Consider the following 27,802-nt stretch of genomic DNA (forward strand, 5'->3'; position numbering starts at 1 on the left):
GTGAAGATGCTGGGGGCATGGCGGGCCGTGCCGCGGCTATGGCTCCGCGCCCGCTGTGGACCTGCATGCGGTTGGGCGCGCCCGGCCGCCTCGGAGGCCGACAGCCGGCAGCCTGCGGAGGAGAGCCGGCAGGGCTCGCAGTACCGGGACACAGTGCTGCTGCCGCACAGCCGCTTTGCCGCCCAGCTGCCGGGCCGGCTGCAGCCCGACACCGAGCTGGAGATACAGCAGGTGCGGAACCGGAAGGGCGGGGGTCGTGCCGCAACTTGGGCTGCGACTCCGCCCGGAGCGCGCTTCGTTTTTAAAGTGCTTCGCCACCCGACTTTGGAAAGTGCGCCGAGGTGTGACGGTTTGGGTGTTTTCCTCTTGTCTCCACAGAAAAGTGGTTTCTTGGAGCTGTACTCGTGGCAAAGGCAAAGGAAAGCCAAGCAGGAGTTCTGTCTTCATGACGGACCGCCGTATGCCAATGGAGACCCTCACGTTGGCCATGCTTTAAATAAAGTAAATACCTACTTGTATACATACTGCTGGGGGAAATAAACTCAGAGGGCAGTGAGGCCATGGCACAGCTGCCCATAGAACTGTGGTGCCCCATCCCTGGAGGTACTCCAGGCCAGGTTGGATGGGGCCCTGGGCAGCTGAGCTGGGGCATGCAGCCCTGCCCACGGCTGGGGGTGGGGCTGGGTGGGCGGGCTTTGAGGTCCCTTCCAACCCAAATCAATCTATGATTCTGTGCTGCTGTTATGTTTTGAAATGATAAATGCTTCCTGTAACACACTGCATACTCTCCATTACTATTTATTATTAATAACCCTCTTAAATGTTTGGGCTAATTTTGGTATTCAGGGCTTTTAATTTTCATTTTGTGGACAAAAACAAGTGATGCAGCGACAGAGATGCTGTAAGACACCAAATCGTTATGAAGACCCTACCATGACATAAACACCATATGCAGTAGTAAATAGTACCTGTGGGCTGAGTGTTCATTTGAGGTTGTTCCTGTAAAACAACAAAGTATTTTTAGAGAAAATCCATTCCTAGATGATATTAAATGCAGCTTGTATTTGTTATCACACATTTGAGTGAATGTTTGTTTATATTCATGCACTTCTAACACATACATACACACAGTTACTGTAGTGCATGGTTGAGCTGTGCCTTGGGCTTCTTTTTCTCCTTAGGGTATTTTGCAACCTTGTTGTATTGCATTTGTTCTTTATCTTGGTACCCTCAATAGAACCACTGATGAAATGTTAGTGCCTTTTAAAATAAGCAATTCAGTTTCAAATAATGATGCTAAATATGCTTGGGTGTGTTTACATTCCAGCTTGAGAGTGATAGTCTTATAAATGCTACTGAATGGGAATAAGTAAAATGTTTTCTGCAGCTTCTTAAGGTTCTGGTATAAAAACTTACATTTATGAAAGTCTCCTGTTTCAGTAGGTGGTCATTGATATCAAGAAGCAATAGTGTGCACTAGCAGACATTGCAGATCCTGCTAAATGCTTGAGGGCAAGTAGGATTTGTTCACTTCAAGTCCTGCAGCTTTGTAACTGATCTTTCATGTTTCTAAAATGTGATTTCTTTTGATGGGAGATCTTTGAAGTTCTGCCAAAGTGCAAAAAGATGAGCAAGAAGAATAAGAAACGTGTGGTCTTTGATGTAAATTAATTATGTCCCCTTTAATATTTGTTTTTAATAGAAAGATCTTTAGTCATATCGTCTTGACTCCACGTGGGGAAGCTGCAGAGCTAACCTTCTGTCCTTTCAGATTTTGAAAGACATCACTAATCGTTTCCACATGATGAGAGGCTATAAAGTGCATTATGTGCCAGGATGGGATTGTCATGGATTGCCAATTGAATTGAAGGCATTGTCAGAAGTGAAAGGAGCTGAAAATCTGTCACCAGTGGAAATTAGACAAAAAGGTAAAGTACTGTTTGCAATATCCATATTTGAAAAGTTGGCTTAAGTATTTCTACGCATTACTCACCATATTTTGGATTTATGTTTTACATATAGTTTTTGTACTTTACTGTAAGCTGTTAATATCAGGTGTTGTTGATACTTTCTAAGGTCACTGTATCTATTTTCTAAGCAGACTGTGTACAATATAATACTAGGAGCAAAATGACTCAACACAGGCTGAATTTGTTGCTGTAATGAATGTGCGTAACATTGACCATGAATTTAAAAATAAAAACAAAAGAACAGAGGGTTTAGTTTCACAGAATCACAGAATGGCGAGGGTTGGAAGGGACCTCAAGGATCATGAATCTCCAACCCCCCTGCCGCATGCAGGGCCACCAACCTCCACATTTAATGGAGGTTTTATTAATAAATAAAATTATTAATAAATTAATGAAAAACATTAATAGACCAGGCTGCCCAGGGCCCCATCCAATCTGGCCCTGAACACCTCCAAGGACGGGGCATCCACAGCCTCTCTGGGCAGCCTGTGCCAGCACCTCACCACTCTCTCTGTAAAGAATTTCCCCCTGACATCCAACATAAATCTTCCCTCCCTCAACTTAAAACCATTTCCTCTTATCCTGCAGTTGTCTACCCTTTCTAAGAGTTGATTCCCCTCCTGTTTGTAGGCTCTCTTTAGGTACTGAAAGGCTGCAATGAGGTCACCCCACAGCCGCCTTTTCTCCAGGCTGAACAAGCCCAGCTCCCTCAGCCTGTCTTCATAGGGGAGGTGCTCCAGCTCCCTGATCATCTTCGTGCCTCTCCTCTGGACTCTCCCCAACAGCTCCCTGTCTTTCTTGTACAGTTTCCTGCTTTACTTAACTGTATCTTTCTACCTCTTGCAGTTACTTTATGTAACTACTTCTCTGAAATATATATTGTTAAGCTTGATTAATCTATATGATGCACATCAGTAGTTAATTTCAGTATGTTCAGCTCAGCCTCTTAGATACGTTAATAGTATATTTTAAATGTTTCTATGTTGGCTTTAGTGGATGAGGGAATATAATTAATTGAACAATACCTTTCAGCTAAAGAATTTGCAGAAAGAGCCATTGAGAAACAGAAAGCTGCCTTCATTCGTTGGGGCATCATGGCAGATTGGGCCAACTGCTATTGTACGTTTGATCCAAAGTATGAAGCTAACCAGCTGAGAGTCTTCCACAAAATGTATGATAAGGTACACTAACTTGATCATGGAGTATGTATGTTTTGATTTGTTTTATGACTTTTGACTCTCTTAACGTTTGTTTTCCTTTCCCTTTCATCGTTAGGGTTTCATTTATCAGGACTACAAACCTGTGTTTTGGTCTCCTTCAGCAAAGTAAGAATCAACTTACTGTTTTGCCTTCTAAATTTTAGCAAGGCTATTAGTAGCTTTTTGTGCTCAAGCATATTAACTTATGTGTGTTAACTACCCAGAACAGCGTTGGCTGAAGCAGAGCTTGAATACAACGAGCAGCATGTCAGTCGTTCTGTGTACATGAAATTTCCCCTGTTGAAATCACCACCTAAGCTGGCCTCTGTGATAGGTATGACTTCCGTGCAGATATTAAGACTGACAGTTTTTATTTTTATCATAATTGTAAGTGAAGTGCTTCCAATTTACATCTGTAGATGGATCATCCCCTACCAGTGTGCTGGTCTGGACCACGCAACCTTGGACTGTGCCTGCAAATCAAGCAGTTTGTTACATGCCAGATGCAGAGTACGTGTGTTTAACTTAATCTCATCATTCTTATCAATATTTATCAGCAAAGTTAAAACATTTTGAACTACCATCACGTTTTTAAAGGCATCGTTTTTTAAGCGATGCAATTGTAAACCCCATTCTTAGCTCAATTAATACATTAATTTCTGTTTTCATTTCTAGTTAATTCTTCTTTCTGATGCTGAGCTATCTTGAAATTCTTTGGGGATTTAAAAGTGAATTGGATATGTGCATCTTAAAAGTCTTTTGCTGTATTTTAGACATTATGTTCATGTTTGACCTTTCTGATTTTTGTAATTGTTAGTATCATAAGTCTATATTTACATTGTAGATATTCAGTTGTGAAGTGTGCAACTACTGGTGAACACTTAATTCTAGCTGCAGATAGAGTTGAATCTACAGCGGCTGTTTTGGACACACAGTTTGAGGTTATATCAACGTGTAAAGGTAGATTTTAATATTGCTTATATTAAGTAGCTTAGAAATCTTGTAATTGAAAATTGCTTCTGTTTTGACTTTTTTATATTATGTGAACATGTTTTACTTAAATAGTACAAAGAGTTGTCTGTCAGACTTGGTATTGGTGTATTGTAGCTGAAATTCTCAGTCATAGATTTCAAATTATTTTTCAAACTCTGGATTCGCACTTGAAAAATTTAAACAAAAGGATCAAAATCTTATTTATACTGACTGCACTTCGTCTGTCTTTCAACCCAAGCCGATGAGAACGAGGAAGCGGTTACAAGTATGCTTTAGTGACTGCCTGATTGCTAAATAACATGAAAACTGCTGGAAAAAAATAGCTAGTGCAGTGTAACTGCTGGTGCTATCAGCCAGTACTGTCATTTAATACACTTCAGTGCTCACTGTTGTACTTTGTTGTCTCAATGTCTTAAGCCTTTTTCATGAGGATGATTGAGGTATTTGTACCGAGAAACTAAAGCAGTTAAGTTTGCATCCTCACATACTGCACAGTAATATTTTGTAATAGGCAGACTTCTGATTCAGTATTTTGAGTTGTTTATTGTGTCATTTATGGATTTTAGTCATTTGCCTACATGCATGATTCAGGGAAATACATGTATGTAAAGAAGGTGAGAAATCTATTTCAAAAACTTTTTCTTCTTACATTATTCTGCTGTTTTTCCATGCCTTCTTTTTCAGAGATAAAAAGAAATTATCAGTTTCTCCACTTAATAATCTTGTTTTTACCTGATGATAAAATTAGCTGGAGGTGTCTTCCTCACAGGTTCCACCTTTTTGAATCACATGATTTTCAGATAGCATCCAATAGTAGTACTGAGCCTTCTTGACAAGAAATAAATCTGTTCTTTATATTTACTTATATTATACCAGTTGTTGTTTATTCTTGTTAGCTTTTGTATTTGTGTGCTAAGCTGTCTGACAGCTGTTCTTAAACATGCTCCCTCTAGGAAAAAAGTTGTCAACAAAGGTGATTTTGTAGCATGAAGGATAGTTCAAGCTCTGATGCTGGATTTTCAGCTAGGCATTAACACTAAGATTTTGTGTTTGTTTGTTTTTTTTAATTTTAAATGGTCACTGGCTTCATTTGTTCTGTACACTGTTTGCACATACCTTAGAGAATTGAAATGAGTTTTTCATGGTAATACTAGTATTTAGTGGTAAAATGTAGAAGAAATCCCAAATTCAAGTTTGCTGGCCTACTCTGAGATCTGTTTGTAAAACACTGAGATAGCAGTCCCTAAGAAATGGGAATGCAAAAAGTATCTCTAAGTGGAATATCAGTGTTATTGGAATATTGTCTAAGGTAGAGAGAAGCTGTTATTTCAAAGAAAAAAGTGTGCAAAATTGAAAATTTGAAAGCATTTGGGTGGGAACCTATGAATAAGATAAAATAGTACATATGGAAAGTATCCTGTGCATACAGTCACTTATTCCATTTCTGCTCTCTGGTAAGAAGCTGAATCCATGAATTGTTTCTCTGCTTTCTCCATTTTTCCTATTTGTTTTTTTTCCTCCCTACCCTAGGTGTAGATTTAGCTGATGGTTCCTGTGCTCATCCCACAATTCCTGGCAGAGTATCTCCTCTGTTACCTGCAAATCATGTGACAATGGCAAAAGGAACGGGATTAGTTCACACAGCCCCAGCTCATGGTATGGAAGACTACAGTGTAGCTTCTCACCATCAGCTACCCACGGTACTTGATTATTTCACCTTTTGCTCTTGATTTCCTGCAGCTGTTGGTTAACTGTTTGAAAAATCAATCAAATACTAACCAATGAGTTAATGGAAAATAATTGTGGTATTTTTGCAAACATCGTGGGGCTTGCTTCTTCTTATGTCAAATTAACTTGTCTGAAGGTAAACTACTAAGTTGCAGTTTGTTAAACCTGAAGCATACTCAAATCTAACATAATTTGCTTCTCATTAGAAAAGCAGCTACTCAGCAGAGTGCTTAACTCACTTTTGACTACCAAAAAAAGTAATTAATAGCCACTGGAATGGACTGCCCAGGGAGGTGGTGGAGTCACTGACCCTGGGGGTGTTCAAGGAAAGGCTGGATGTTGTGTTGAGGGACATGGTTTAGTAGAAGCTGTTGGGAATAGGTGAACGGTTGGACTGGATGATCTTTTAGGTCTTTTCCAACCTTGGTGATTCTGTGATTCTGTGATTTAGTATTTTATTGACATAGTCTGTGTTTTTGTTTTTCAGGAATGTCTTGTGGATGAAAGTGGGCATTTTACTGAAGCTGCAGGTCCTGAACTTAAAAACAAGAATGTACTTGAAGAAGGAAATGAAGTTGGTGAGTATCTGATGTTTAGCCATTTATTACTTTGTGTTACATCCCTGCAGCTGTATCTTGATGGTTCGTATAAACTGAAGATGTTTTGAATATGGATGAGATGCAAGCACTTTTTTTTATGTGTTCTTTGTGGAAAGGAATTAATTGAAGTTAACATGAGTGTTGTGGTCAAACCTGATTTTCATCTTGCTTCATTTTTTTCCTCTTAGTCATTAAGATGCTTCAGGCAGCAGGGAGTTTGTTAAAAGAGGAGAAATATGTGCATAGCTACCCATATGACTGGAGGACTAAAAAACCAATGATTATTCGTGCCAGCAAGCAGTGGTTTGTAAACACAACAAATATAAAGGCTACAGCACAGGTATCTTACTTTGCTTTTCTGTGGGACACTTAGAAGTGGCTGCTAATACTTGAAATTGGGAAATGGTCTTGATACAGGTCACTGCAGACCTGTACAGACAATACACAGTTGTGTCGAGTATTATAAAAACCATTAATGTTGTCACTTTATTTTTTGTCAATATTGATATAATTCAGGATGAAAATAATGACTGATAAGTTTGTTCATTGTATTTGCAGGAGATATATAGCGTTCTTAAAGAGCTACTGAAATTTTTTCCCCAAAATGTTTTTTATATTGTCTCTTCTGATCTGACATTGAAACATAGTATTTTTATCACTGGTAAAGTTAGCTTTGTCATTACAGTAGTCTTGCAAGGTAAAATGCCTTTGTTTGATCATCTACTCATTCTGCCACAGTCCTATTTTAAATCACTTTAAAATATTTTATTTTTTTAAAGCAGTGCTCTTTAAAACTATGTACATCTGCACAGAAAACTCCAACCAGTGCATTATGCTTTCTTGGGTAACAGTGATTTTGCTCTACTTAGGGCATGAGTTGTTTATTCCATATTCATCCTTTTTCTTGAAAGAATTAAAACAAGGCACTTATTCAGAAAGGTGGGCAGTGAGTGGTTACCCACTCTCTGTAATACAGGTAATGTGTGTCAAGATGCAGTTTCAAAGCAGAGATGCTGAAGTTATTTTTAACTCACTAGGGTATGTCTGTCAGAGCTGGCAAAAAAAAAATATATATATATATTAGTTGCTCTGGGATGTGACTTGGAGGTAACCTGATAGTGGCCTTTCAGTATTTAAAGGGAAGCTTCAGGAAAGAAGAAAACAGACTCTTTATCTGTTGTGATAGAACAAGGGAAATGGTTTCAAGCTTAAAGGTGATAGTTGTAGATTAGATGTGAGGAAAAAGTCTTTTATAGTGTGGGTGGTGAGGCATTGGAAGAGGTTGCCCAAAGATGTGGTTGATGTCCTGTACCTGGAGACTTTCAAGCAAGGCTGAATGTGGCTCTGTGCAACCTTATTGAGCTGTGAATGTCCCTGTTCATCGCAGGGGTGTTGGACTAAATGACCTTTCAAGGTCCCTTCCAACTCTAAGGATTCTGTGATTCTGTGTTAGACTGTATGTATTGTATGTGAGTGAGGAACAATGTGTCTGAATGCTGAATCTTGTCCATCAATTTACTGTCTACTTTATAGGAAGTGCTAAAAAAAGTGAAAATTATTCCTACATCTGCAGTGAGCAGAATGCTTGAAATGCTGGACAGAAGGACATTTTGGTGTATATCACGGCAAAGATGTTGGGGCGTTCCTATTCCTGTTTTTTATCAGAAGGACACGGGAGAAAGCCTGATAAACAGGTATTCCTCTAACTCTATGCTGAGAAATGAAGGAATGAGCTCTGTTCTCCTGCAATTATACAGTATTATAAAACTTACTATAACTATTCCAGTATAATTATATGTTTTTTCTTGCAATCATTTATACGCGCACCTAATTTAGCTATAAATTAAAACAGTCAGAAACTCATTACTGGAGGCGACTTTTTATGGAAGAGGCAAGAATCAATCAACTTAGATTCTTAAGTTATCTGAAGAGTCTCCTTTATAGTAACTGCTGCTTTCATTCTCCTCCTCCAAGTTAAATGAGATGGCAGTAGTCACTGACTTCTACGTTTAAACAAGGAATGAAATGCAAGTTGTGACTAAAATAGATCCTAACTATAATCTTAGCACTGTACATTGAATAAACTGATATTTTGACAAAATAACAATTTGAAATTCACTAACTGGTTATGAGAAATCTGAAGTAGAATAACCAAATCAGTTGGAAAACAAATAACTACACTTGGTTTTAAAGTAAAATGAATGGTTTTGAAGAGTCAGCTTTAGTAATGGGAGTGAGAGAACTCTGGGTGTATAATTTGGTAGGTCTAGAGCTGCAGGTGCCTTTTTCTGCCATCTTTTGTCAACAGTGCCCAGTTATTGCAAACATTGAATTTCAGGAATTCCAGGCAGTGTAATGCAGAAGGAGTCCATCTGTGCTTTAAAAAAGGAAACCTCAGCCACATGCTTTTTGTCTCTTCAGAATTAATAGGTTACTGCTTTTACTCCTTTGGGCAGCAAAGAGGTGTTCAACTGCGAGCACCCTCTAAGAGGTCATTTCACTGAAGTATGGTAGAGTTCCATATTCACTGTTTATTTCCATAATTGTTTTCTGCCTTAGTAGAACTCCATTTTATACTTTTTATACATTTTAACTTCAGAAGTGTTTGTGTAAATTCAGTATGGACAGTGAGATTACACAGCTGAAGACTAACTTAAATTGTGTTGCAGAACTTTCTTTATTTTGCTGATGAATAAATGTTCCTGAAATTGTCCAGCTTGTTTTCCAGAAGCTGGTCTGAGCATGTAAATGTAATAGCTAGTGAGACTTGGGGTGTAGGCAGTAGGGAATGGACTTTAAGCAGCTAGTCCTTAGCTTTACCTGGTGTGACTGGGTGTGTAGGTGCACAGGTAAGTACTTTGCCTCCCACTGTAGGCAATAACTGTGAGAAATGACTACAATAACTGTAGTCTTTTATAGTACTTGAGTAATGCTGAGGCACATCAGGAAATATGGAGTCCTTGTGGAGTGTGAAATCATTTTACTTGCAGAAACTGTTACTATATATTAAAAGAATATATTTTTGGTGTGAACATATGCTATTTTTGAGGAATACTTATTATAGTCCATTTGCAGAGTAGGCTTGAGTGTGTTCTTTGTGCTTGCTAAAAGTCGATACAAATGTGCTTTGAAAACAAACTTGAGTATAACGAAATACAGTTCAGAAGCTGGTAGTCAGACATGTGAAGAAATTGCTCCTTCAGCAGTTAAAAGAGCTGATCCAGTATGACAGTCCTACTTGGTACAGAGAGCATTTGAAAGGTGAGAGGTAAGGGAATTCTTTTGGGATACAGGAAAGTTATCCTGAAAACCAATAAAATAAGTATCTTCTGGAAATGCTTGAGCTGTGTGAGATGATTCCAGGGGTTGTGTATGTGCCCATTTTGGTGTGACAGGCTTTGCAATCAGTTAATGGCTCTCCCTTTTGTGTATGGGTGTTGGCCCAGCAGTCGCACATGGTGAATGACAAAAGGATACCATGGCATGTTCAGTCAGCATTCTTCAAGGGGGGAAAAAGAGACTTATCCAATATGCTTGCAAAATTAGATTTATTTAATTCAGTTGACAGCTTCTGATGCTCAGTTCTCCTTACTCCTAAATTGTTTTACAGTAGAGGTGAAGTTTTCAAAGTAAAATATGAAGCTCTCATTAAAGATTGAAAGCAGACTTTTAATAGCAGACTTTGGCAGCCAAAGTAGGAAAAGTGCACAGAATATTGGCCTATAGAAATGACAGGCACATTTTGAAAGCAGTCTGTCAATTCATAGGTCATTTTCCTGGACACCAGTTCTTACCGAAGTAAGTACAGAAGCCTAAATATTTCATTGCATTTGCATTGTCATGTTGAAAATAGGCTGCTGACGTATTTCCACTTCTTGAGAAGTTTATCAGTGCAAATAATTCAACATCATTTATACAGCAATAAATAATAACTTACATTTCAAAACTCAGGCTGTTTTCACATGTTGAACGCTGGATAGATGTAATTCCAGTAGCAGCTGATCCGGAGTCTTTGAGCCACTATCAAAAGTAACAGCATCTCCACTGGAAGTCAGTGTAGTCCACATGGAGTTGCTGTTACATATGAGAGCACCAGTGGTCTGTCTTGAGTGATCCTGTCTGTGCATTATCAACTGAAATAAGATAAAAAAATAATTTTAAAAAAGATATTAGGGAAAAAAAGATGCCTAAAAGAAACTGCTGGGGGCTTCTCTGTAAGTCAGACCACATGAATTTGTCATGTGGAAGTTTGCAGGAAATTCCTCTTTCAAGGTAGAACTGCTGGTCCCAAACAGACACAATCTTTGGTGACTGCAAAATATTCTTTCTGACTTGAAAGCTGGAAGTTAGATTGTAATCTTTGATGCCAGATCTCCCTATGAGTCTTGTTTGCTGCTGTGGCCCCACATAGTCCTTAAATAGATTTGAATTTATGATTCTGTTGTGTAATATTATAAATTTACTGCTCTGCTGAAGGCTAAGCTCTTTTTGTAGAGTACACCTCGTCGCATTACAATCAGAAGTAACAATTACAATGATACAAATCTAGAAGAGAGAAAACATTTTTTAATATTGCAGTTTCTAATAAGAATTAGGAGAATATAGAAATACAAGTGTGATTTTTTTTTTTTCTGCACAAGTGGGGGGAAAAAGACTAAGTAGAATAAATGTTCAAATAAACAAACTTCCTCAACTTTCTATATGTAATCACATTCTTGAGGAAAATATTCTGATTTGAGGAAATTGAAGAAGAGGAGAGAAAGAGATCCAAAAGTAAAACCAGTTTTGTAGTTCTAGACCAGGAAATAAATGTGAGATACACGCTTTATTTTTATCTAATGAATTAGCTTGTTAATTTTACAAATACCCTGTTCAGATGATAATAATTGCAGTTTTGCCAATAAACATTGCAAAAGTTGTTACAGTGACAGAACTCTTGTCCCCCGCTCCGTGCCTTTGATTTGCAAGCAACTTCCATTTCTAACACGCACACACAAAACAAACAGGAAAGAAAACCAACCCATTTTGGATGTAGGTCTACTATTCTAATTAGCTTTTTAAAACACTGAATGTCTCCATTAGCTGCGAGCAATAGCAACTTACCATAACCTACATACTTACTGCTGAAGGATCACAATTCATGGTAGAAAGAAGATAAGTTGTCTTCTTTACTGCTGTTGAAAAGAGGTCGAGAGACCATCGGGAACTGTATTCTTCTCCTGTCTATATCTTAATGCTGCCTAATTTCTGTTAACACATTAAATAAGTGTTCAGCACAATCAATATCAAACTTGAGAGTGATTGGCTGGTGTCGTGGTAGCGTGAATTGCCGTAGGAGTTTCAGTGTTAAAAACGGAGCGAATGACACGTAATGCAAGTTCTTCCAGATACCGTGTATGAATACAGGGCAAAGTTTTACAATGGTGTTTATTGCTAACTCTGGGAATTACCATGCTCACGCTGAAGCTCACAGATTATAAAGTGATGAGTAGTTATTTGAGGAAGGTGGTTTTCTCTTGGTCACTTCACAAAAATACTTTGCAATAATCTTCCTCCTTACATTACTGATAACTTAAATATATTCTTTTTTTCTCTCATTTGGTAACAGTTAATCATAAGGATCCTACAAAAAGATCACAGTGCCAGGGTGGGGTTGCTTTTTTGTCAGGGTTTTCTTTGAAAATGTAGGAGGGAAAAGGTTTTGTGAAATTACATCCTCAAAGTCTTAATTATGCCCTCTTCAAAATACCTGATTAGATGATTGTTAATGCTTATGTATTTTCTGCAGGGAAATGACATAAGAGGAAAAAAAAATTGCACTACTGAAGTGTTTATTACTTGATTTGAAACCGTGGTAGAACTTTGAAAATGTTGGCCAATGGCAAGTTGACCTGATGCTTATGGAGTCCTTATTTATTGCAGGGGATGCATAATGCAAGTTGGGCCTTCTCATACCTGTGTGAGAACTTTTGTGTGCAGCGTAATGAGATCTGTTAGTTCATGGGAAAAATGTCTTAAATGATTTCATGAATTAACACTGTAAGCTTGTGAGTTGCGTGGCGCTACGCTTGAAGAAAGCTTAGTTCATGTTATGTTTTGTAGAAATGGTGTATCTATGATGGCAGATAGCTGGTGTGTGGTGTTAGCAGCTGCACTTAGGTAAGTGAAAGCAGTCATTTTATAGTTGTTCCACAAGGGAGATTGATAGCAAAATTGTGCTTCCTTCTTGTGCCTTCCCCTGCTGCTGATGAGGAGAGCAGTTTCCCTTCTCTACAGGTGATACAATTTGCACTCCCACAGCGTTTCTGCCCCAGTTGTCCCCTCCTTAAATTCTCCAAATATTTGCCTGATAGACCATAATGTCCTCTGCTGAGGAGAGATGGGTAGCAACACAGTTTTGACAGCAGCAAACAGTAGGGTGTATTTCACGTTTCCCTCCCTCAACAAGGTTTTATTCAGATACTGCTGATGTAAATCATTACCCTACATAATTCCTAAAGAACAAGCACTGCACAGAAATGTACTGAACACGACAGGCCTGCCCACGTTAACGAATAACCATCAGTCTTCCTTAAGACTGTCCAGTTACTTTACTTGTTTGCTCTGAAGCTGGAGGAGCTTGAAAGATTCAAAACTGAATGCAGACTTAAAGCAGCTTTGGCAAATCTGTTTTTGTCATTGAAATTACTCATTTGGAAGCCTTCTTTTTTCTTTCTTCCCCTCTTGATTTCTGGAGAACTCTGGGGTAAATCTATAGTTGCAATGTCAGAAAATTCTGAATCACAGAATAATTCCAAGTTGGAAGAGACCTGCAAGGAACATCGAGTCCAACTCCTGGCTCCACACAGGACCACCCGAAAATCAAACCCTGTGTCTGATTGATAGTGCTTCAGGCTGTACCTCCCTTTTGTAAAGCTTAGAATTGGTCAGATGTTTGGCAAACTGATCTCTGCTGTCGTTGAACTGTCTATTCCTGAGAGCTCTCTGTAGATTTAGCCTGAAGGAGGCAAAGCATAAGGGATGCTTGCTGCCTAGCTTCCAGGGAGTGTACCAGAGCTGGAGTTGTTTGCATTTGTCTTTGAGAGGTAACACTTCACAACTGGAAGTGCAGACAAATAAACCTCTATGCAAATATTTCTGAAAGGAAAAGATAGCAGTCAGAAATGGAGCTTCTAAATGCTGTTTTACCAAGATAAATAGCAGGTGCATTACAAAGTCGTAAATTGTGTCCCAAGGTCCTTGAAGTGGAAGGTGAATGGCATCCAGTCAGGTCTTAAGGGTTAAGAGTGATGGTGTGTTGCCATTTTGAAAGTGTTACTGGTTAGTGTGTTAGTGTGTTAGCGTGTCCTCTGTTGTTCTATGTGAATTTACTTTGTAAAGACCATGGTAGGTCTGGCATTGCAGTTTTATCCCCACACAGTCAACAGTCAGATTATGTTTTCCTACCTTCTTACCTTGTGGTGTTACTATGTAATAATTTGTTTTACAACTTCTTGGAGAGCTTAGGTCTTTGTGCTTAAACTTTGTGAGAGCCGAGTAAATGCTGTAGTGATACAGCTCAGCTTCATAGCAGTGCAGAGAAAACATGCTGATGTCCAAATAGAATACTAAGCACTGACTCTAAGGAAGTGAGATCATCAACCTTCTGTATTTTCAAGAGAATTGTGCCAGGGCTTTACTTTACTTGTCCCCCTTTTGCAACACCTTGTCAAGATGTACATTAATTGTTCAACTTGAGAAGTGAGGAATTAAAAACTTACCTCTGATAGTTAGGTAACACGGTGCTTTTAGTTTGATATTTTTGATTCAGGATGATCTGCTGTATTCCTTTAAATACAACTGAAGTTTAAAAGTTACCTCTTCATGAAATGCTCTATGAATCAAGAATACGAATTGCAGTTTTTTGTTTGTTAAGCTGCCTCAGTGTATGTCTAAATTTGGCATTAGATGATGTCAAAAATTAATTCAACATCACCTTACCTGCTGTGGACAACAGCTGAATGTGTCATTTTGAATGTCTTCTTCTTTGCTAACCCAGTGAAACAATCACAGATATCATCAAAATAGTGGAGCAGCAAGGAACAGATGCGTGGTGGACCCTCCCTATTGAACAGCTATTATCCAAAGAGGCTGTAGCAAAGGTAATTTTTGACTTAAATACAGCAAGTGCGTGAGATGGTTCAGTGGTGGGAAGTCATGAAAAATATACATTCTCATGATTGTTTTGGCAGGAACATTCAGAAAGAGATACCTGAATATGGCAAATCTCAGATTTGTGCTGCTAATTTAGGTCCTAGATCTCCGTTCTCCTCTTCTTAGATGGAGAGGAAATTAACATTCTAATTAACTTAAATTATCAGCACAAATACATATTGAGTCTTTGCCATTAAAATAAATCTGAAGTTGTATTTAGTTGTTGCCGCCTTTGTGTTGTTCCCTTTACAGTTCTGTTAGAAAGCAGACAGAAACTGTAGTGTTACTGTGCCATCTCAGTTTTTTTGGTAATTCTCCTTTCTCTATTTGGGTTTTTCATCAGAAATTATGTATCTGAATTACTCTGTGTTTTGTTCATGGAGTTTGGTAGCATAACCTGTGCAGAACTGGTCCAGAAACGAAATGTATTTTATTTCTGTGAAAAGCATTGATGATATGGTGTATTTTATTTGCATTTCTTAACATGTGTGGTTTTTTTTCCTAATAGGCTGGTGGTCATGATGTTTTGGATTATGTCAAGGGGCAGGATGTCCTGGACATCTGGTTCGATAGTGGAACTTCCTGGGCTCATGTTTTGGAAGGTACAGAATGAATGTGTTGATCATTCTTTTATAATATTTGGAGAACAGAATGTAACTGTTTTGCATGATGCTCTTGGTATAAGCAAAGCTGAGTCAGGTAATGCAAGCAGCAAACTGGTTTTGACCTCCTTGAAAGCTGCTTTTGCTCATAAAGAGGAGAGTTCCGTGTTGGCAAACTCATATTCAGTGTAGTTGAAGGTGCCATTGATTTTTAGAACGCATTATTTGATCTGATCCTGTCATGTGTCATACAGCATATCTCCTAATAAAAGCATATAGAATTTCATGGCACAGATAGCCAAAGCATTTTGCTGCTAGCTGGTAGCTTTTAAATTATTTTTCAGTTAATAAATTTCAGTTTGTGCCAGGGAATTGCATTTGAAACAGACCAGAATTGAGATCAGTTGCAGAATCGAAGAATGTTTAACAATGTAGGCATACAGTAGAACTTCATTCCTCATTACTTTCAGTAACTAAAGCAGTATATTGTTGCTTAAAATATTTTGTTGTCTGTAGTTCCAGCTGTCAGTAGTTGCTACCCAGCACGTCTGCTGTAAGTGAAATAATATAGAAAAGATTATAGAGAAATAGGCAGCAATTCAGTGTTTGAGTAATATACACAACACAGTGTGTATCTAGCTATCTACCCATGTAAAACACACTGTTTGCCTGGAAGATAATCCAAAGTCAGGAGTCCTTTCTAGAGGAGGAGTCTGATCCCATGCGTTGAGTCTGGACTTTAAACTCTCAGTACACAATTACATGATAACAATCTTGTTGAATTATAAAACACGTTGGTACCAGAGGTTTTATTTCATAGCAACGTGGTCAGGCAACTGTACCATCAGCAAACATTCATTTTGTAAGAAGACCTTTACATATGTTAAAGTTCATTCTCTTTAGAAAAGTTTCTGGCTTGGTTTGACTTTCAGGAGTGTTGGGAAGTCGTGGTATTTGATGTGCACAGTTACATCCTCGTGTACTCTGAGGGCTTAACACTTCAGGATGCAAGAACTCTCTCTAATCCTATGTAAAGAAAGGATACAGTGTTAAATAATAGCAGAATCAGTACCCTTGATTTGCTGTTAATTCGTTTAAGGCTCTCATGGACTCTATAACATCCAGCAAATGTTTTGTTTTTCACAATACAGGCTTTTTTCTTCATGGTACTCTTAAAGTGTCTCTTCTCTGTCTGCTCATTTGTTTTCATGAAACTTGCTGGAACTGGTGTGTGAGGCTTCTCGTTTTGCCACGACTGGAGTAACCCAACAGGTTCAAAATTTGGGAGTAGGACTAACAAGAAGGATGATTTCATAAGCTCTTTACCTTCAGAAATGCTACAAAGGTTGCATTTCCTTTTCTTCTGTCTCCCAGTCACAGGCACAGATGTGGAAATGCAAAGCCAGAGATTCATATAAAATGGCAGATTTAATTTTCCCTTTGTGAAGAATGCACTTTGAAAGAGAATTTGTTGAATTAGTAGCTTTGTTTTGTATTTCTCAATGTGCCCCAGCTTTTAAAACCTTTTGCAGAATGTCTCCCTGTGGTAGGAAGTAAAAGTAATTGGCAAAGCTTACAAACGGATTAATTGGTCAGGTTCTTTTTCCCAAATACTTTTGGGGGAAAAAGAAAAAGGGTGTAATCCAGGGACAAAACCAGAATTGTTTTGAAGAGCTTTCTGCAGCTTAAAGTCATGAAGGCGCGCTGGCACGTGGGAGTTGGCATGCTACCTGCAAAGTGCTACCTGTTCATTTTGTGGAAGAAGATCAGTGATAACAGCAGTAATGCAAAGCCATGGTTCTGTTAAAGGGCTGCAACACGTGAGTTATTTCAGGACAACTGGAGGATGTAATGGATGGCTAAAACCATGTGACTCATGTTCGTAATTGTGGCTTTCTACGCTGAACTCAAGTTACTGAGAACTATAAATTGAGAGTAACCAGCAGGAATAAACAGCTTTACGGGTTTCCCTGCCAAGACAAAACCATGCAGTTCTCCCAAAAATATCACCTCTGTGTGTTTGGGAACTTGGGTATGAGCTCACGTAGGATTGAACGCGCTGTGTCTGTGAGTGAAATCTCATCTAATGAGATGGAGCAGTGTGGGCTCCAGAACCAAACTGGGGGGTGACTGTGCCATTCTGCATTGGCACTGTGACAGTAAGGTGCAACACACACACACTGAGATCAGACATTTAGTTGCTGTAGTCACGGGACCAAAACTGTACAAGTATCACTGGATCGTGTGTCAATTCCATTTGAAACAGCTTGCACCATTTGGAGCAGATCCACATCTGTGATGTGCTCTGGAACCCCCTTCTGATGCACAGGGTTTCCTGGGGATACTTTTTGCTTCTCTGTTTGCATAGCACTATTTTCACTGGGCAGTTTACTGTTATGAGATCTCATCCCATGCTTCTCCTGCTGCCTGTGCCTCAACCATTGAAAGAAAGCATTTCCACATTTTTTCATGCGGTGTTAAAATTTCTTTGAATGTTTCATCCATGGGTAAGTGCTGCTGTGTTACAAGCAGAGTGTTAATACAGTGCATGCCAGAAGGTGTGGGAAAGGCAAAATCTTTAAAGCTGTCCTATAAACCTCATCATTTTCCCCATGGGCAGAGCACCACGTGTACTACAAACCTGAAATCAGCATTTTTCAGAATGTTTCATATAAAAATGCACACTGAGCTCCATCTGTGTGTGATCTGCTCTTGGTAAAAGTCACACTGCTTTTCACCCTTAGTTTCACACTGCAATGATGGTAATTCTCAGCATAACTCTTCCCGTATCTTATTGGCTAATATTTAACTGAATGAATGTAATTATTTTACAGCTCACCTATCTGTGTGCTTTAACTTTTGTGCTGACTGAGAGACTTGAATTTATCTTAGCTGATTCATTCCTGGCATTAAAATACAATACGTTTAATCCAAAAGTCAAAGTCTGTAAGATCAAAGATATGGAATCTTGAAATCCAAACCTGAAGGACCATAAATTGTCATTCTCCTTAATGACCTATGTGCTATAATTCAATGTGAAATCAGTAACTGAAGGCTCCGCTCCTTGCTGAATGTGTTCTTCAAGTTAGAAAGAAGTGTTCATGGTGCTAATTAATTTCTGTATAACCACTGTAACTTTAAAGAAACTGAGGTAGAGGAGCTGCCTGTGCACTTACAAGCCAGGCTTTGTATTTGCAAATCCAGCACTCCTTTGTATGTTACACAGATGAGATGTTCAGGCCCCCATCAAACTCTCACGTTAGCTAGCTTGCCATGCGTTTGTGCTCCCATCAAAAAGGCCAATGCCAATTTACCATCAGTTGTTTGAACAAAACTCTTCACTTGCCTAAGTTTTAGCTTGTCATTTCCATGGAAAGGTCACTTCTTTACAAGCAACATGTGGTAAACTGGCTCTAAAACAAAGCTCTGCTGCTGCTGTTGGAACAGATTTTCCACTTTCCTCCATAACCACAGGTGTGCTTTCTTCAAGCCTTGTTCTCACAACTCTTTTTGCCATCTGTTAAGGCAAAGACTGATCCCTACTTCTTCTGCTTTTAAAACCCAAACTTTGCAGGTTCTTTTGAAGGAATAAACGTGTTAAAAACCCTTCCGTCTGCCCACACGTTTTCCTTGCGCTAGCTGTAACTGCGTGGCCTTGACCTTTGTAATGTTGAACTTCCTTTTATTGCAGGATGGATCTAAATATCGAAACTTCCATTAGGTTAAACAAATAAATCGAGGGTGGCAGCAGCAGAAAGAAGCATTGTGTGAGGGGTCCTAAGAAGTGGATAAGAGGAACTATAAGTTAAAACCTGAGCAGAGAAATTTTTGTCTCCATATGTGGGAATTCCTGTCCCTGCATTCTTCCAAATACAGTGTTGCACATTTCTAGGCTTTGTGGCTTGCATGTTATGCTGTTCTCTGATAGTGACTTGACTGGAACTGTGTCAGACTAGGAAGGGCTTCTTGAATCAACAGATCTTGCTCCCTTTCATACAGTGACTGAATTTCATCAGGAAGGCCATTAAAGCTTTACTGCTCTGTTTCAGCCCTATGGGAAAAGCCAGGCTCCTCCAGAATCCTCTTTCACGCAGCATGTTCTCAAGTTGCCTCAATGCTTGCCTGAAATTTGTAACCTTCCTGGCAGCCAATGACCAGAAATGTAAATTCTGTTACTGGTGAACATCACATAGAGAGCTTTGTGGTCTCTGAAGATCCCTGCTGCATTACACAGGCTAGGCAGTCATGTCACATCTGGATTTCAGCAGCTCTTGGATTTTAACAAATTTTGCAATACCAGTGCAAAATAGTATCACTTGGATAATGTTGTTATCTCAAGTTGGTTATTAGGAAACTTTTCTTCTCAGGAAGAGTGGTGATGCTCTGGCACAGGCTGCACAGGGAGGTGGTGCAGTCACTGTCCCTGGAGGTGTTCAAGTGCCCTGGAGTTGTGGCACTGAGGGACGTGGTTGGTGGGCACAGTAGAGGTGGGCTGCTGGCTGGACATGATGATCTTAATGGTCTTTTCCAACCTAAATGATTCTATGATTTCATGATTCTGTGTTCATTTAACTGTGCATTGTTCATAGAAGTAATTAATCTACTGCATTTGAAGAGCAAAATAAGTTCTAATAATGACTTGCAGAGATTTTCTGTTATTAGTTGTTCAGAGGCAAAGGCTGATATTTAAAACAAACTAACAAACAAAAATACTCACAAATCTTCTATTTTTAAAGGCACAGAGCAAAGAGCAGATGTATACCTTGAGGGAAAAGACCAACTGGGAGGCTGGTTTCAATCTTCTCTATTGACAAGTGTGGCAACAAGGAAAAAAGCACCGTACAAGTAAGTGCATAGATTGCAAACACATTACAAGTTCCTTTATTGAATACTAGGCTTTTGATGGCATATGAAGAAGAGAAATGAAACCATTACTATGTATCTGATTTATGGCTTTGTGTTGTCAGTGTAAAGTTTCCTGCAATTTAGATTGGAATGGATTTACTGTTTAAAAAGTTCCACCTTAATAGATGTTTTCTTTCTGAGTTATTCAGGTTATACCCTATTACATTATCAGATACAGGTATTAAAGTCTGTTCTTTTGCTGTCTGTGAAACTCCTATAATCAAAGGGATTATTATGGGAGATTCAGTATGAAAATCAGTTATGGTCACTGGCAGATGTGGCACATTCAGACTGGAACATGTGGCTGTAAGGCATTCAGCATCACCATGTGTGTGGTGTCTCATAGCTGTGACATACTGTCTTGAAGACAGGAAACATGGAGAAGAATAACATGAGTCAATTGCTAAGAGGCTGAGCAACTTTTAAGAAATATGTCAGCTTAAATAGTAAATAATATTTTAGTTTTTAATACATCTGAAACGTGTGCCCTGGATATCTGTTCACAGGGTGAGATGAAATGAGGAAAATGAACATTTATGCTCTATTTGGATTGGTAGCATGGCGTATTCATGGTTGGTTGAACTCTACAGATGAAGCCTCAGACTTACCAATGTAGATTTCTTAGTGTTTCTACTTGTGGATACACTGTTAGAAATGTATTCCTAACATAGATTTTTCAGTGATGTTCTTTTGTTTTGTAAAATCTTTTCTTCAGGACTCTGGTAGTTCACGGATTTACTCTTGGTGAGAAAGGAGAAAAGATGTCCAAATCCATTGGCAATGTGGTTGACCCTGATGTGGTAATCAATGGAGGTGATGTAAGTCAAACTCTTGAGTTTCCTAGAATTGCTCATTAGAAGTTTTCACTCCCAGATTCTACAGCTGTCTTTTCTCTACACGGATGTCTTGAAGCAGAACTCTATATAAGGTTTTTTCAGACGCTTTGGCTACTTTGCAGTTCCATTTGGCTGGAGTAAAAACCTTGAGTTATCTTATGTCAAATGTAGTGCTTTAAAAAAGCTGTTCTCAGCTAAGACAAAATAAATTTTGAGGCAGATGTAGAATGATTTAAGTTAAGAATAATCACTGTTTGTGAAATGATGGGGAGGTGGGATTTGAGGTTTTAATTTAAATTTAGTTGTGCCTAGCAATATGGGAATAGAAACAGTGTTTGCACCCCAGAAGCCTTCTAGTCTCAACTGGGCTACTTGTAGATTTGAGGAACTGGATTTCTTTTGGGGATCAGGGAGGGTTGCACTGAGGTGATGCTGTGAATTTATTCCTTGCCCAGTCCTGCTCTTGTTCTTTCTGAAGCTGTTAAGCAGGTTTTACACTTCTCTGGACAAAAGGACCAATCCTTACAAAGGTTTATTTATCTGGCTCAATGTAACAGGGCATAGTTTGCTTTCTTTCTAGAGGGAGACAGGTCCTTTCCAGAACTGAAAACAGTATGAAAAAAAAAATATCTGTATATTCAGATACTAACGTTGATGTTTTAATATTAAGTATTCAAAGGATTCAAGGCTGTAAGGTAAGTTTATCTTACCTTAGTTCTAGCATTGCCCATACACAGTGCTGAGTGCATGCTGTAGTCCTGGCTCAGCAGTTAGCCTTGCCAAAGGAGGGGTGAAGAACTCCAAATGCAGTGGCTTCTGTGCATGATTGCAGATACATGCACAGCAGTGTCAGTGTGGAATTGCAGTGGCCACTGTGCTGCAGGGCCCCCCTACCAGTTTTCCTCTCTGTCTCTCCTTAGGATCACACCAAGGACCCCCCGTACGGTGCCGATGTTCTCCGCTGGTGGGTGGCTGAATCCAATGTTTTTACTGAGGTGCTGATTGGGCCCGTGGTACTTAATGCTGCCAGAGATGACATCAACAAGGTAAGGACCAAATGCACTAATACTCCTCATGCTAAGGGCAGGTCCTCCTTATATTTGGGTTTATGTTGGATAGGTAACATTCACTGCAAAGGTTTTCAGTTTCAGTTTTCTGAACTCACATAGGCGGGTGCTGCTGTGCTCTTTACGTGTGTGGATCAAACAGGAAATGAGTGGAGGATAAACACGTGCTTTGTGCAGCAAGCTTAGGTAACCCCCAGTCTTTACAATTTCTATAGGTCCTTTTGGCATATGTTCCTCATGGCATTCTGTAATTATTCCATCAATCAATTTGAAAAGCAACCAGCTTTAATTTTTTATAGGAGATTCTCATTCTGTGTTTCATTCAAAGTGCAGAGCATCAGTGTTTAACTTGGCTGCTTTGTTCCTAGCTTCGGAATACACTACGATTCATGCTGGGAAACATGGCTGGCTTCAATCCAGAAACAGATTCCATCCCTCCTTCAGAGATGTACATAGTAGACCAATACATGCTGCATTTATTGCAAGACTACGGCAGCAAGGTATGAGTAATTTCTGTTTAGATGAATGTATGTATGTGTAATGGTTTTGTTTGGCCATGGCTTCTAGGGGAACATGCTTTTAAGTGTATGAGCAAAGTGTGTAGCAGGTGTGCAAGTAACAATCACAGGCTTTTTTTTTTTTTTTTTGAGACACAGTATGCTTCTTTTAGTACATGTCAGCTTCTAAGAGGAAGGCTTTGATTTTAACATTCTCACCTTGTTTTTGACATTGACCTCTGCCCCAAGGCCTCAAATTACAAATAGGCTCAGAGCTAAAGAAACAAATCTGATGTTTATTCAGAAATCTGCTGCATGCCAGCATTTAGTATTATGTATCATTCAGAATTATTCTGCAGAATGGGAAAGAACAGACATAATTTCTGATTTCTCCATCTTCTCCCTTAAAATGTGAACTAGAATTATTTCTGTCCTAATTAGTTAGCTGAATTAACACTTTTTCCCTCCAACAATCTTTTGAGGAAAAGAGTCTCCCAGACTCCACTTAGCACAGTCCACGTTTCAGATTCATTGAGGTGCTCACTGTATGCTGTGTGATAAAAACCAATGTGCCATTCTTCTCTCTCTGCTCCCTCTCCCAGGTTACAGAAGCATACAAAGAATACGATTACAGCAAAGTCGTGCGATTGTTGCAAGCATTCTGTTCCAGAAACTTGTCTAACTTTTATTTCAGTGTAATCAAGGACAGGTAAGTTCATTACTGCTGCCTTTCAGTCATCGAGGGGAAGAAAAATGAAAATTAATCCCTTGGAGGTGAAGGTAGTAATGTCATGCAGATGTTGAGAGAATACAGCTCTGGGTTGTGCTGTCGTGCACTCATAACTGCAGATGAGAGCTTAGTCACTGTCAGCTGAGTCTTTCTGTGATCAGTGTGCTTCTCTGGTCTGTCCTCTGGGGGCACTGAATCATTTTGGAAGGTAATTGAGCATTATGCACATGGAAACTGTTTTAAGAAGGGATTTTTGAAGCTGTATTTCTGCCTGGAAGTGTGTACACCCATGGTATTTGTGAGTTTATGGGGAAGGGGCTTTAGCACCTAGCTGGGCAGCCTGATGTCTTTTACTGAAGACTCCTAAGGATGTCTCTTTAAGCACTGATTTAATCTGATTGCTTTATAAGTTTGAAAGGGCCGCATCACAGGGGAAGGGAGCTGTACTGAGTGGGGGTTACAGTGATTTTTGGTTTCCAGAATGTACCTAAAGCAATGGGAAAAAAAATCCTAGCCCTAAACTTTATAGGTGAAATATAAGAAAGGCTCACCTGCCTGAGAAAAGACTCTTTTCTCTATAGTGAAGTCAGTTAACATGCAATGCACAAAGCTTTCCTACCTATGAAAAACGTGGCTGACTACACAAGACCTTTTGTACCCTTATGGCTTTACTGTAAATCAAGAATTGGGAAAAGCTTTCCTGCTGCACACTAGGTCAGACTTCTGTGCTTTCAAGCTTCATTCCATTTGAAGTATGATTCTTGACTAGTAACATTAACTTGGAAGTACAAAGATAATACTCAGCACTTTCATCTCTTGCAGGCTCTACTGCGAAGAAGAAAAAGATCCTAAGCGTCGTTCGTGCCAAACTGTGCTGGCGGAGGCATTAGATGCAGTGGTTCGATCCTTTGCACCAATCCTTCCTCACTTAGCAGAGGAGGTTTTCCAGCACCTCCCTTACAAGAAAGGTAAAATGTCGTATCTAAAGACTTCTTCTAATGTGTGTTGAACTGCACAGTTGAAAGGAATACAAATGCAGAGATAAGCCATTCTTCTTGATTTATTTTTATTCACTTAAAAGCTTACTTAAATAGAAAGACAATTAAAATTTCCTTTGCTTTGCTCTCAAGACTCAGAGGGTGTGTTTCGTACTGGCTGGATTAACACAAGCTCAGGGTGGAAGAAACCTGGGATTGAGGAAGCAATAGAAGGTGCATGTGCAATGAGAGATTCTTTCCTTGGCTCCATCTCTGGCAAGAATCCTTTGGAATATGAAGTCATCATTGTAATTGAGCCTGGATTGCTATTTGAATTAATGGAGGTAAAGGATGCAACTAAAAATTAGAGCTGTCTGTGCAAAAAACAAACAAACAAACAAGCTGATTTCTGTAAACTTGTTTTTGTTTCTGCTTCAGTATGTGGCTTTGTTGTACTCACCACAAAAAATATACACCGTCACAACCTAGTTGAGGTTGGGACTGCTGGAGATGGTATAGCCCAATGTTTCATATAAGCAAACTTTGTGCTCTCTTCCTGGCAAGACTATGACAGCTACTGCAATCACACAGCAGTTCTTTTTTTGTTTGTTTTTTTTGTTTAACCTCTGATAGCAGGAGGATGCTGAGGAGAAAACCCAGGTCTGAAAATTAACTCTCTCCCATAGGCACTACAGGCTGAAGAATCTTCCAGAGTGTCACAGCTGAATGAAATAATGATGGCTTCTCAAACAACTCTATTGAGTGAGATACCTAAAGAAACACCTGCAGATGCAAACATTGTCACAGGGAACTTTTTGATTAACTTAGAAGGTAAGAAAACCTGTCCAGGTCTGCTTCTCTGCCACACCACGTTTATTTATTACTCTGTACTGTAACCCATTGGATTGCACCCTTCATCCATAGGATGCAGTATGCTAACTACACCTGTGTGTAGATGACCTCAGCGATGTTTCCTTTAACAGGTGGAGATATTCGTGAAGAATCTTCATATAAAGTCATAGCCCTACCCACTGCCAAAGCAAAATGCCCTCGCTGCAGGAGGTACACTTCAGATTCCACAAGCACTCCTTGCCCCCGCTGCCTCAAAGTCATTGCTGGAAAAGGAAGCACATGAGGATCAAGTGCCTACGTGCAGGCTGCTCTTAACATACTAAATAATTGAAAGTGGTAAAAGCAGCGGTCAGGCAACAGGTCTTGGAACCTTGAAACCTCAGAAGCCCTGCTGCTGAACCCCCAGCTGGAGCAGAATTTATGTGCTTTGGGTGGAACTATATGTATATATTCAACTGTATATGAATTTTCTGCTTAATAAAAATGATGGTTCAAGAAAACTGATTTACTTGTTTTAGTAACCCATCTTCTCTAAAAGCAGTTATACTTGATATACCTGTACTGTATGGCCTACTGTTCATATGGGCAGGAGGCAGGTTTGCAGAGTCCAAAGAAACAGTCCTTCAGGGCATCTCCTCTTAGAAACAAAACAAAAAGGAATGGGCACCACTAAGAAGGAAAAAACACAATGAAACCTCCTCAAATTTTATTTAATCAATTTACACAAATCCACAGCAAATTAGACACAAAATAGCACTATATACAGAATATTACTTACAATACATTACAGATTTGATTGGTGTAGAGTGTCAGCTCTGGCATGATGTTTAGTTATAGTGAGGTCCTTTACACAACTGTACCAGGATACAGGAATGTAATGCAACTAAGAAATGTTTTTGTTTTTCCTCAGGCTTCAGGACTGATTCTCTGGCCTGTCTGTTTCTGCAGAGGGCTGAAGTTCTGCCAGGCCAGGTAGTACAGGCACTGCCCAGTCTTGCCTTCTTGCATTCTTCCCCTACACCTGTTCCATAACCAAACCAAACCTGAAACTCTTCTTTAGTCACACAACCTCATACCCTTATAGGAAGTCAAACACTGAATCAAACCTTCTCAGAAAGCCTTCATCATCTACATTAAAGTGCAGAGATCAGCAACTGGGGATGCTGAACAGCTGACAGTCTTACAGAACTAGCCACCTACAGAGCCGTTTCCAGGGGAGTCTAACCTAAGATGACAGCAGCACATACTTCAGAAAGGTAAGACCAAATTCTGTCTGTAACAGTGCAGTATGCTATGAATGTTTCTTGCAGGTTACAAGATGGAGTAATTTCAACTGACTTCAAGACAAAACAGCTTACAACAACACTATTTTCCTTTCCTGGCTTTCCTGTAGGTAGAAGGAAAACTACTAATGATGTAAGATAATCATTTCTAACACCACTCCAGTAGTGAAGATATTCACTACATGACTCCCTGCAGGTACTGTCCTATGTAATGGTTTTGTTGTGGTTTTGTTGTTTTGTTTTTTTTTTTTTTTTTTTAAGGCTAAGGTATTCAGAAGTAAAGATCTTGAGTGAAGTTGGACAACTATTGAAGCAGGTTTTGACTACGAGTTAACATGTGCAGAGTCTTAGAGCATACTACATCTTCTACAGTGGTAAAACAGGGAACAACCTTACAGTACATACAGACCTACATAAACTCGGCAGAGCTCAATAATAAAGGACAGGGACGTGAAACCAGTTTTAGCTGAAGCCCAGCACGCCCCAGAGACAATGCTGACTAAAACTGGATGAAAATGGGTCCATATTAGTGTCTGGGGATGTGGTTCTCCCTTCCAAGCTGATTCTAACATGGGCTCTTCTCCCTTTGTGTAAGGCCTTGGCGCGTTCCATTCTATTTCTAGTGCAGCTATTGTCATCTGTGTGCAGGTAGCAGACAGGAGCCCAACACCAATTCTAGCTTCTGGAAAAGCAGCATTGGCATTACAGGATAACTTAAAAGACTGAAGTGTTTCCTCAGGTTTAACTCTACAGCTTCTTCTGATAAATGATACATGGAACATTGTAACCGCAGCAGTTATTGCTAGCATGAAATACAAAAATATCACAGGATGTGATCTTGTAAATTGACTAAAACTGCTGTCAAATATACCCAATTCAGACTACTGCAAGAAGCGCTCAAGTCAAATAAATAACTAAGCAGTTCAAATACTGACAAGTAGTGTACTAGAAACTAAACATCTCTGTACTAGTGCAGAATTTAAAATACACTCCAATTTAAAATTACCTTCTGGAATTGTGGGGTGGGGAACATTGTTCTTTTTGTTTAACAAAAGCCACACGAAAGTTTCTTTCTGTAAATGTCAGCCTTGTTGGGTAAAATCATGCATTGTAGCACTATGTAGCAGAACTGTTCTAATGGAGAATGTCATGATGAGATTGCTTCTACGGCCTCTATCAGATTCAAAGCCAGGCTATACTGCCCGTGATTCTCTGGTAAGTGCTCTATTACTCTGTTAACCAGCTTAGCTGTTGTAGCAATTGGCACTTGCACATTTTGAAGTTCCTGGGGGTCCTATATAAAAGAACAAACACAGCATTAGAGCATTCCTTGCAGATGAGCTTCTACACATATGCCCTCCTCATCTTACA

At 39.4% G+C, this 27,802-nt stretch overlaps 2 protein-coding genes and 1 long non-coding RNA gene across 5 annotated transcripts in view; 1 reads left to right on the top strand and 2 right to left on the bottom strand.

The window, feature by feature from the left end:
* Nucleotides 1-6: 6 nt before the first annotated feature.
* Nucleotides 7-25,648, top strand: IARS2 (isoleucyl-tRNA synthetase 2, mitochondrial). The gene is made up of 23 exons (XM_042823818.1): nt 7-231; nt 379-501; nt 1,772-1,928; nt 3,003-3,151; nt 3,246-3,295; nt 3,394-3,503; nt 3,589-3,679; nt 4,014-4,129; nt 5,693-5,862; nt 6,378-6,468; nt 6,678-6,829; nt 8,023-8,183; nt 14,528-14,630; nt 15,191-15,284; nt 20,021-20,129; nt 20,905-21,007; nt 21,946-22,071; nt 22,461-22,592; nt 23,192-23,298; nt 24,142-24,287; nt 24,450-24,640; nt 24,983-25,127; nt 25,280-25,648. The coding sequence occupies exons 1-23, from the start codon at nt 7-9 to the stop codon at nt 25,429-25,431; spliced, it is 3,003 nt and encodes a 1,000-aa protein (XP_042679752.1). The 3' UTR covers nt 25,432-25,648.
* LOC122163008 lies at nt 10,021-11,870 on the bottom strand. The gene is made up of 2 exons (XR_006169759.1): nt 11,611-11,870; nt 10,021-10,622 (listed from the first exon to the last, which is right to left on the bottom strand). It is a non-coding gene; the product is annotated as an uncharacterized LOC122163008 (long non-coding RNA).
* A 189-nt stretch (nt 25,649-25,837) lies between the features above and the next one.
* RAB3GAP2 (RAB3 GTPase activating non-catalytic protein subunit 2) overlaps nt 25,838-27,802 on the bottom strand; it is a 41,795-nt gene continuing 39,830 nt past the window's right edge. For all 3 annotated transcript variants that reach the window (XM_042823801.1, XM_042823807.1, XM_042823793.1), the window contains exon 35: nt 25,838-27,725. In XM_042823801.1, coding sequence (XP_042679735.1) covers nt 27,579-27,725 — 147 coding nt within the window. In that variant the 3' untranslated portion in view covers nt 25,838-27,578. The remainder of the gene's footprint in view (nt 27,726-27,802) is intronic.

The sequence above is a fragment of the Centrocercus urophasianus genome, unplaced genomic scaffold, assembly GCF_019232065.1.
Source record: "Centrocercus urophasianus isolate 14NV4802_14NV808 unplaced genomic scaffold, USGS_Curo_1.0 seq_10, whole genome shotgun sequence".
In the NCBI taxonomy this organism is placed as follows: Eukaryota; Metazoa; Chordata; class Aves; order Galliformes; family Phasianidae; genus Centrocercus; species Centrocercus urophasianus.

What these genes read in the sequence shown, in the direction of transcription:
- IARS2 (XM_042823818.1), top strand. Translation starts at nt 7, where the DNA reads ATGCTGGGGGCATGGCGGGCCGTGCCGCGGCTATGGCTCCGCGCCCGC. An exon ending in TTGGCCATGCTTTAAATAAA is followed by an intron (nt 502 to 1,771) that starts GTAAATACCTAC and finishes CTGTCCTTTCAG; the next exon opens with ATTTTGAAAGACATCACTAA. An exon ending in TGCAAGACTACGGCAGCAAG is followed by an intron (nt 22,593 to 23,191) that starts GTATGAGTAATT and finishes TCCCTCTCCCAG; the next exon opens with GTTACAGAAGCATACAAAGA.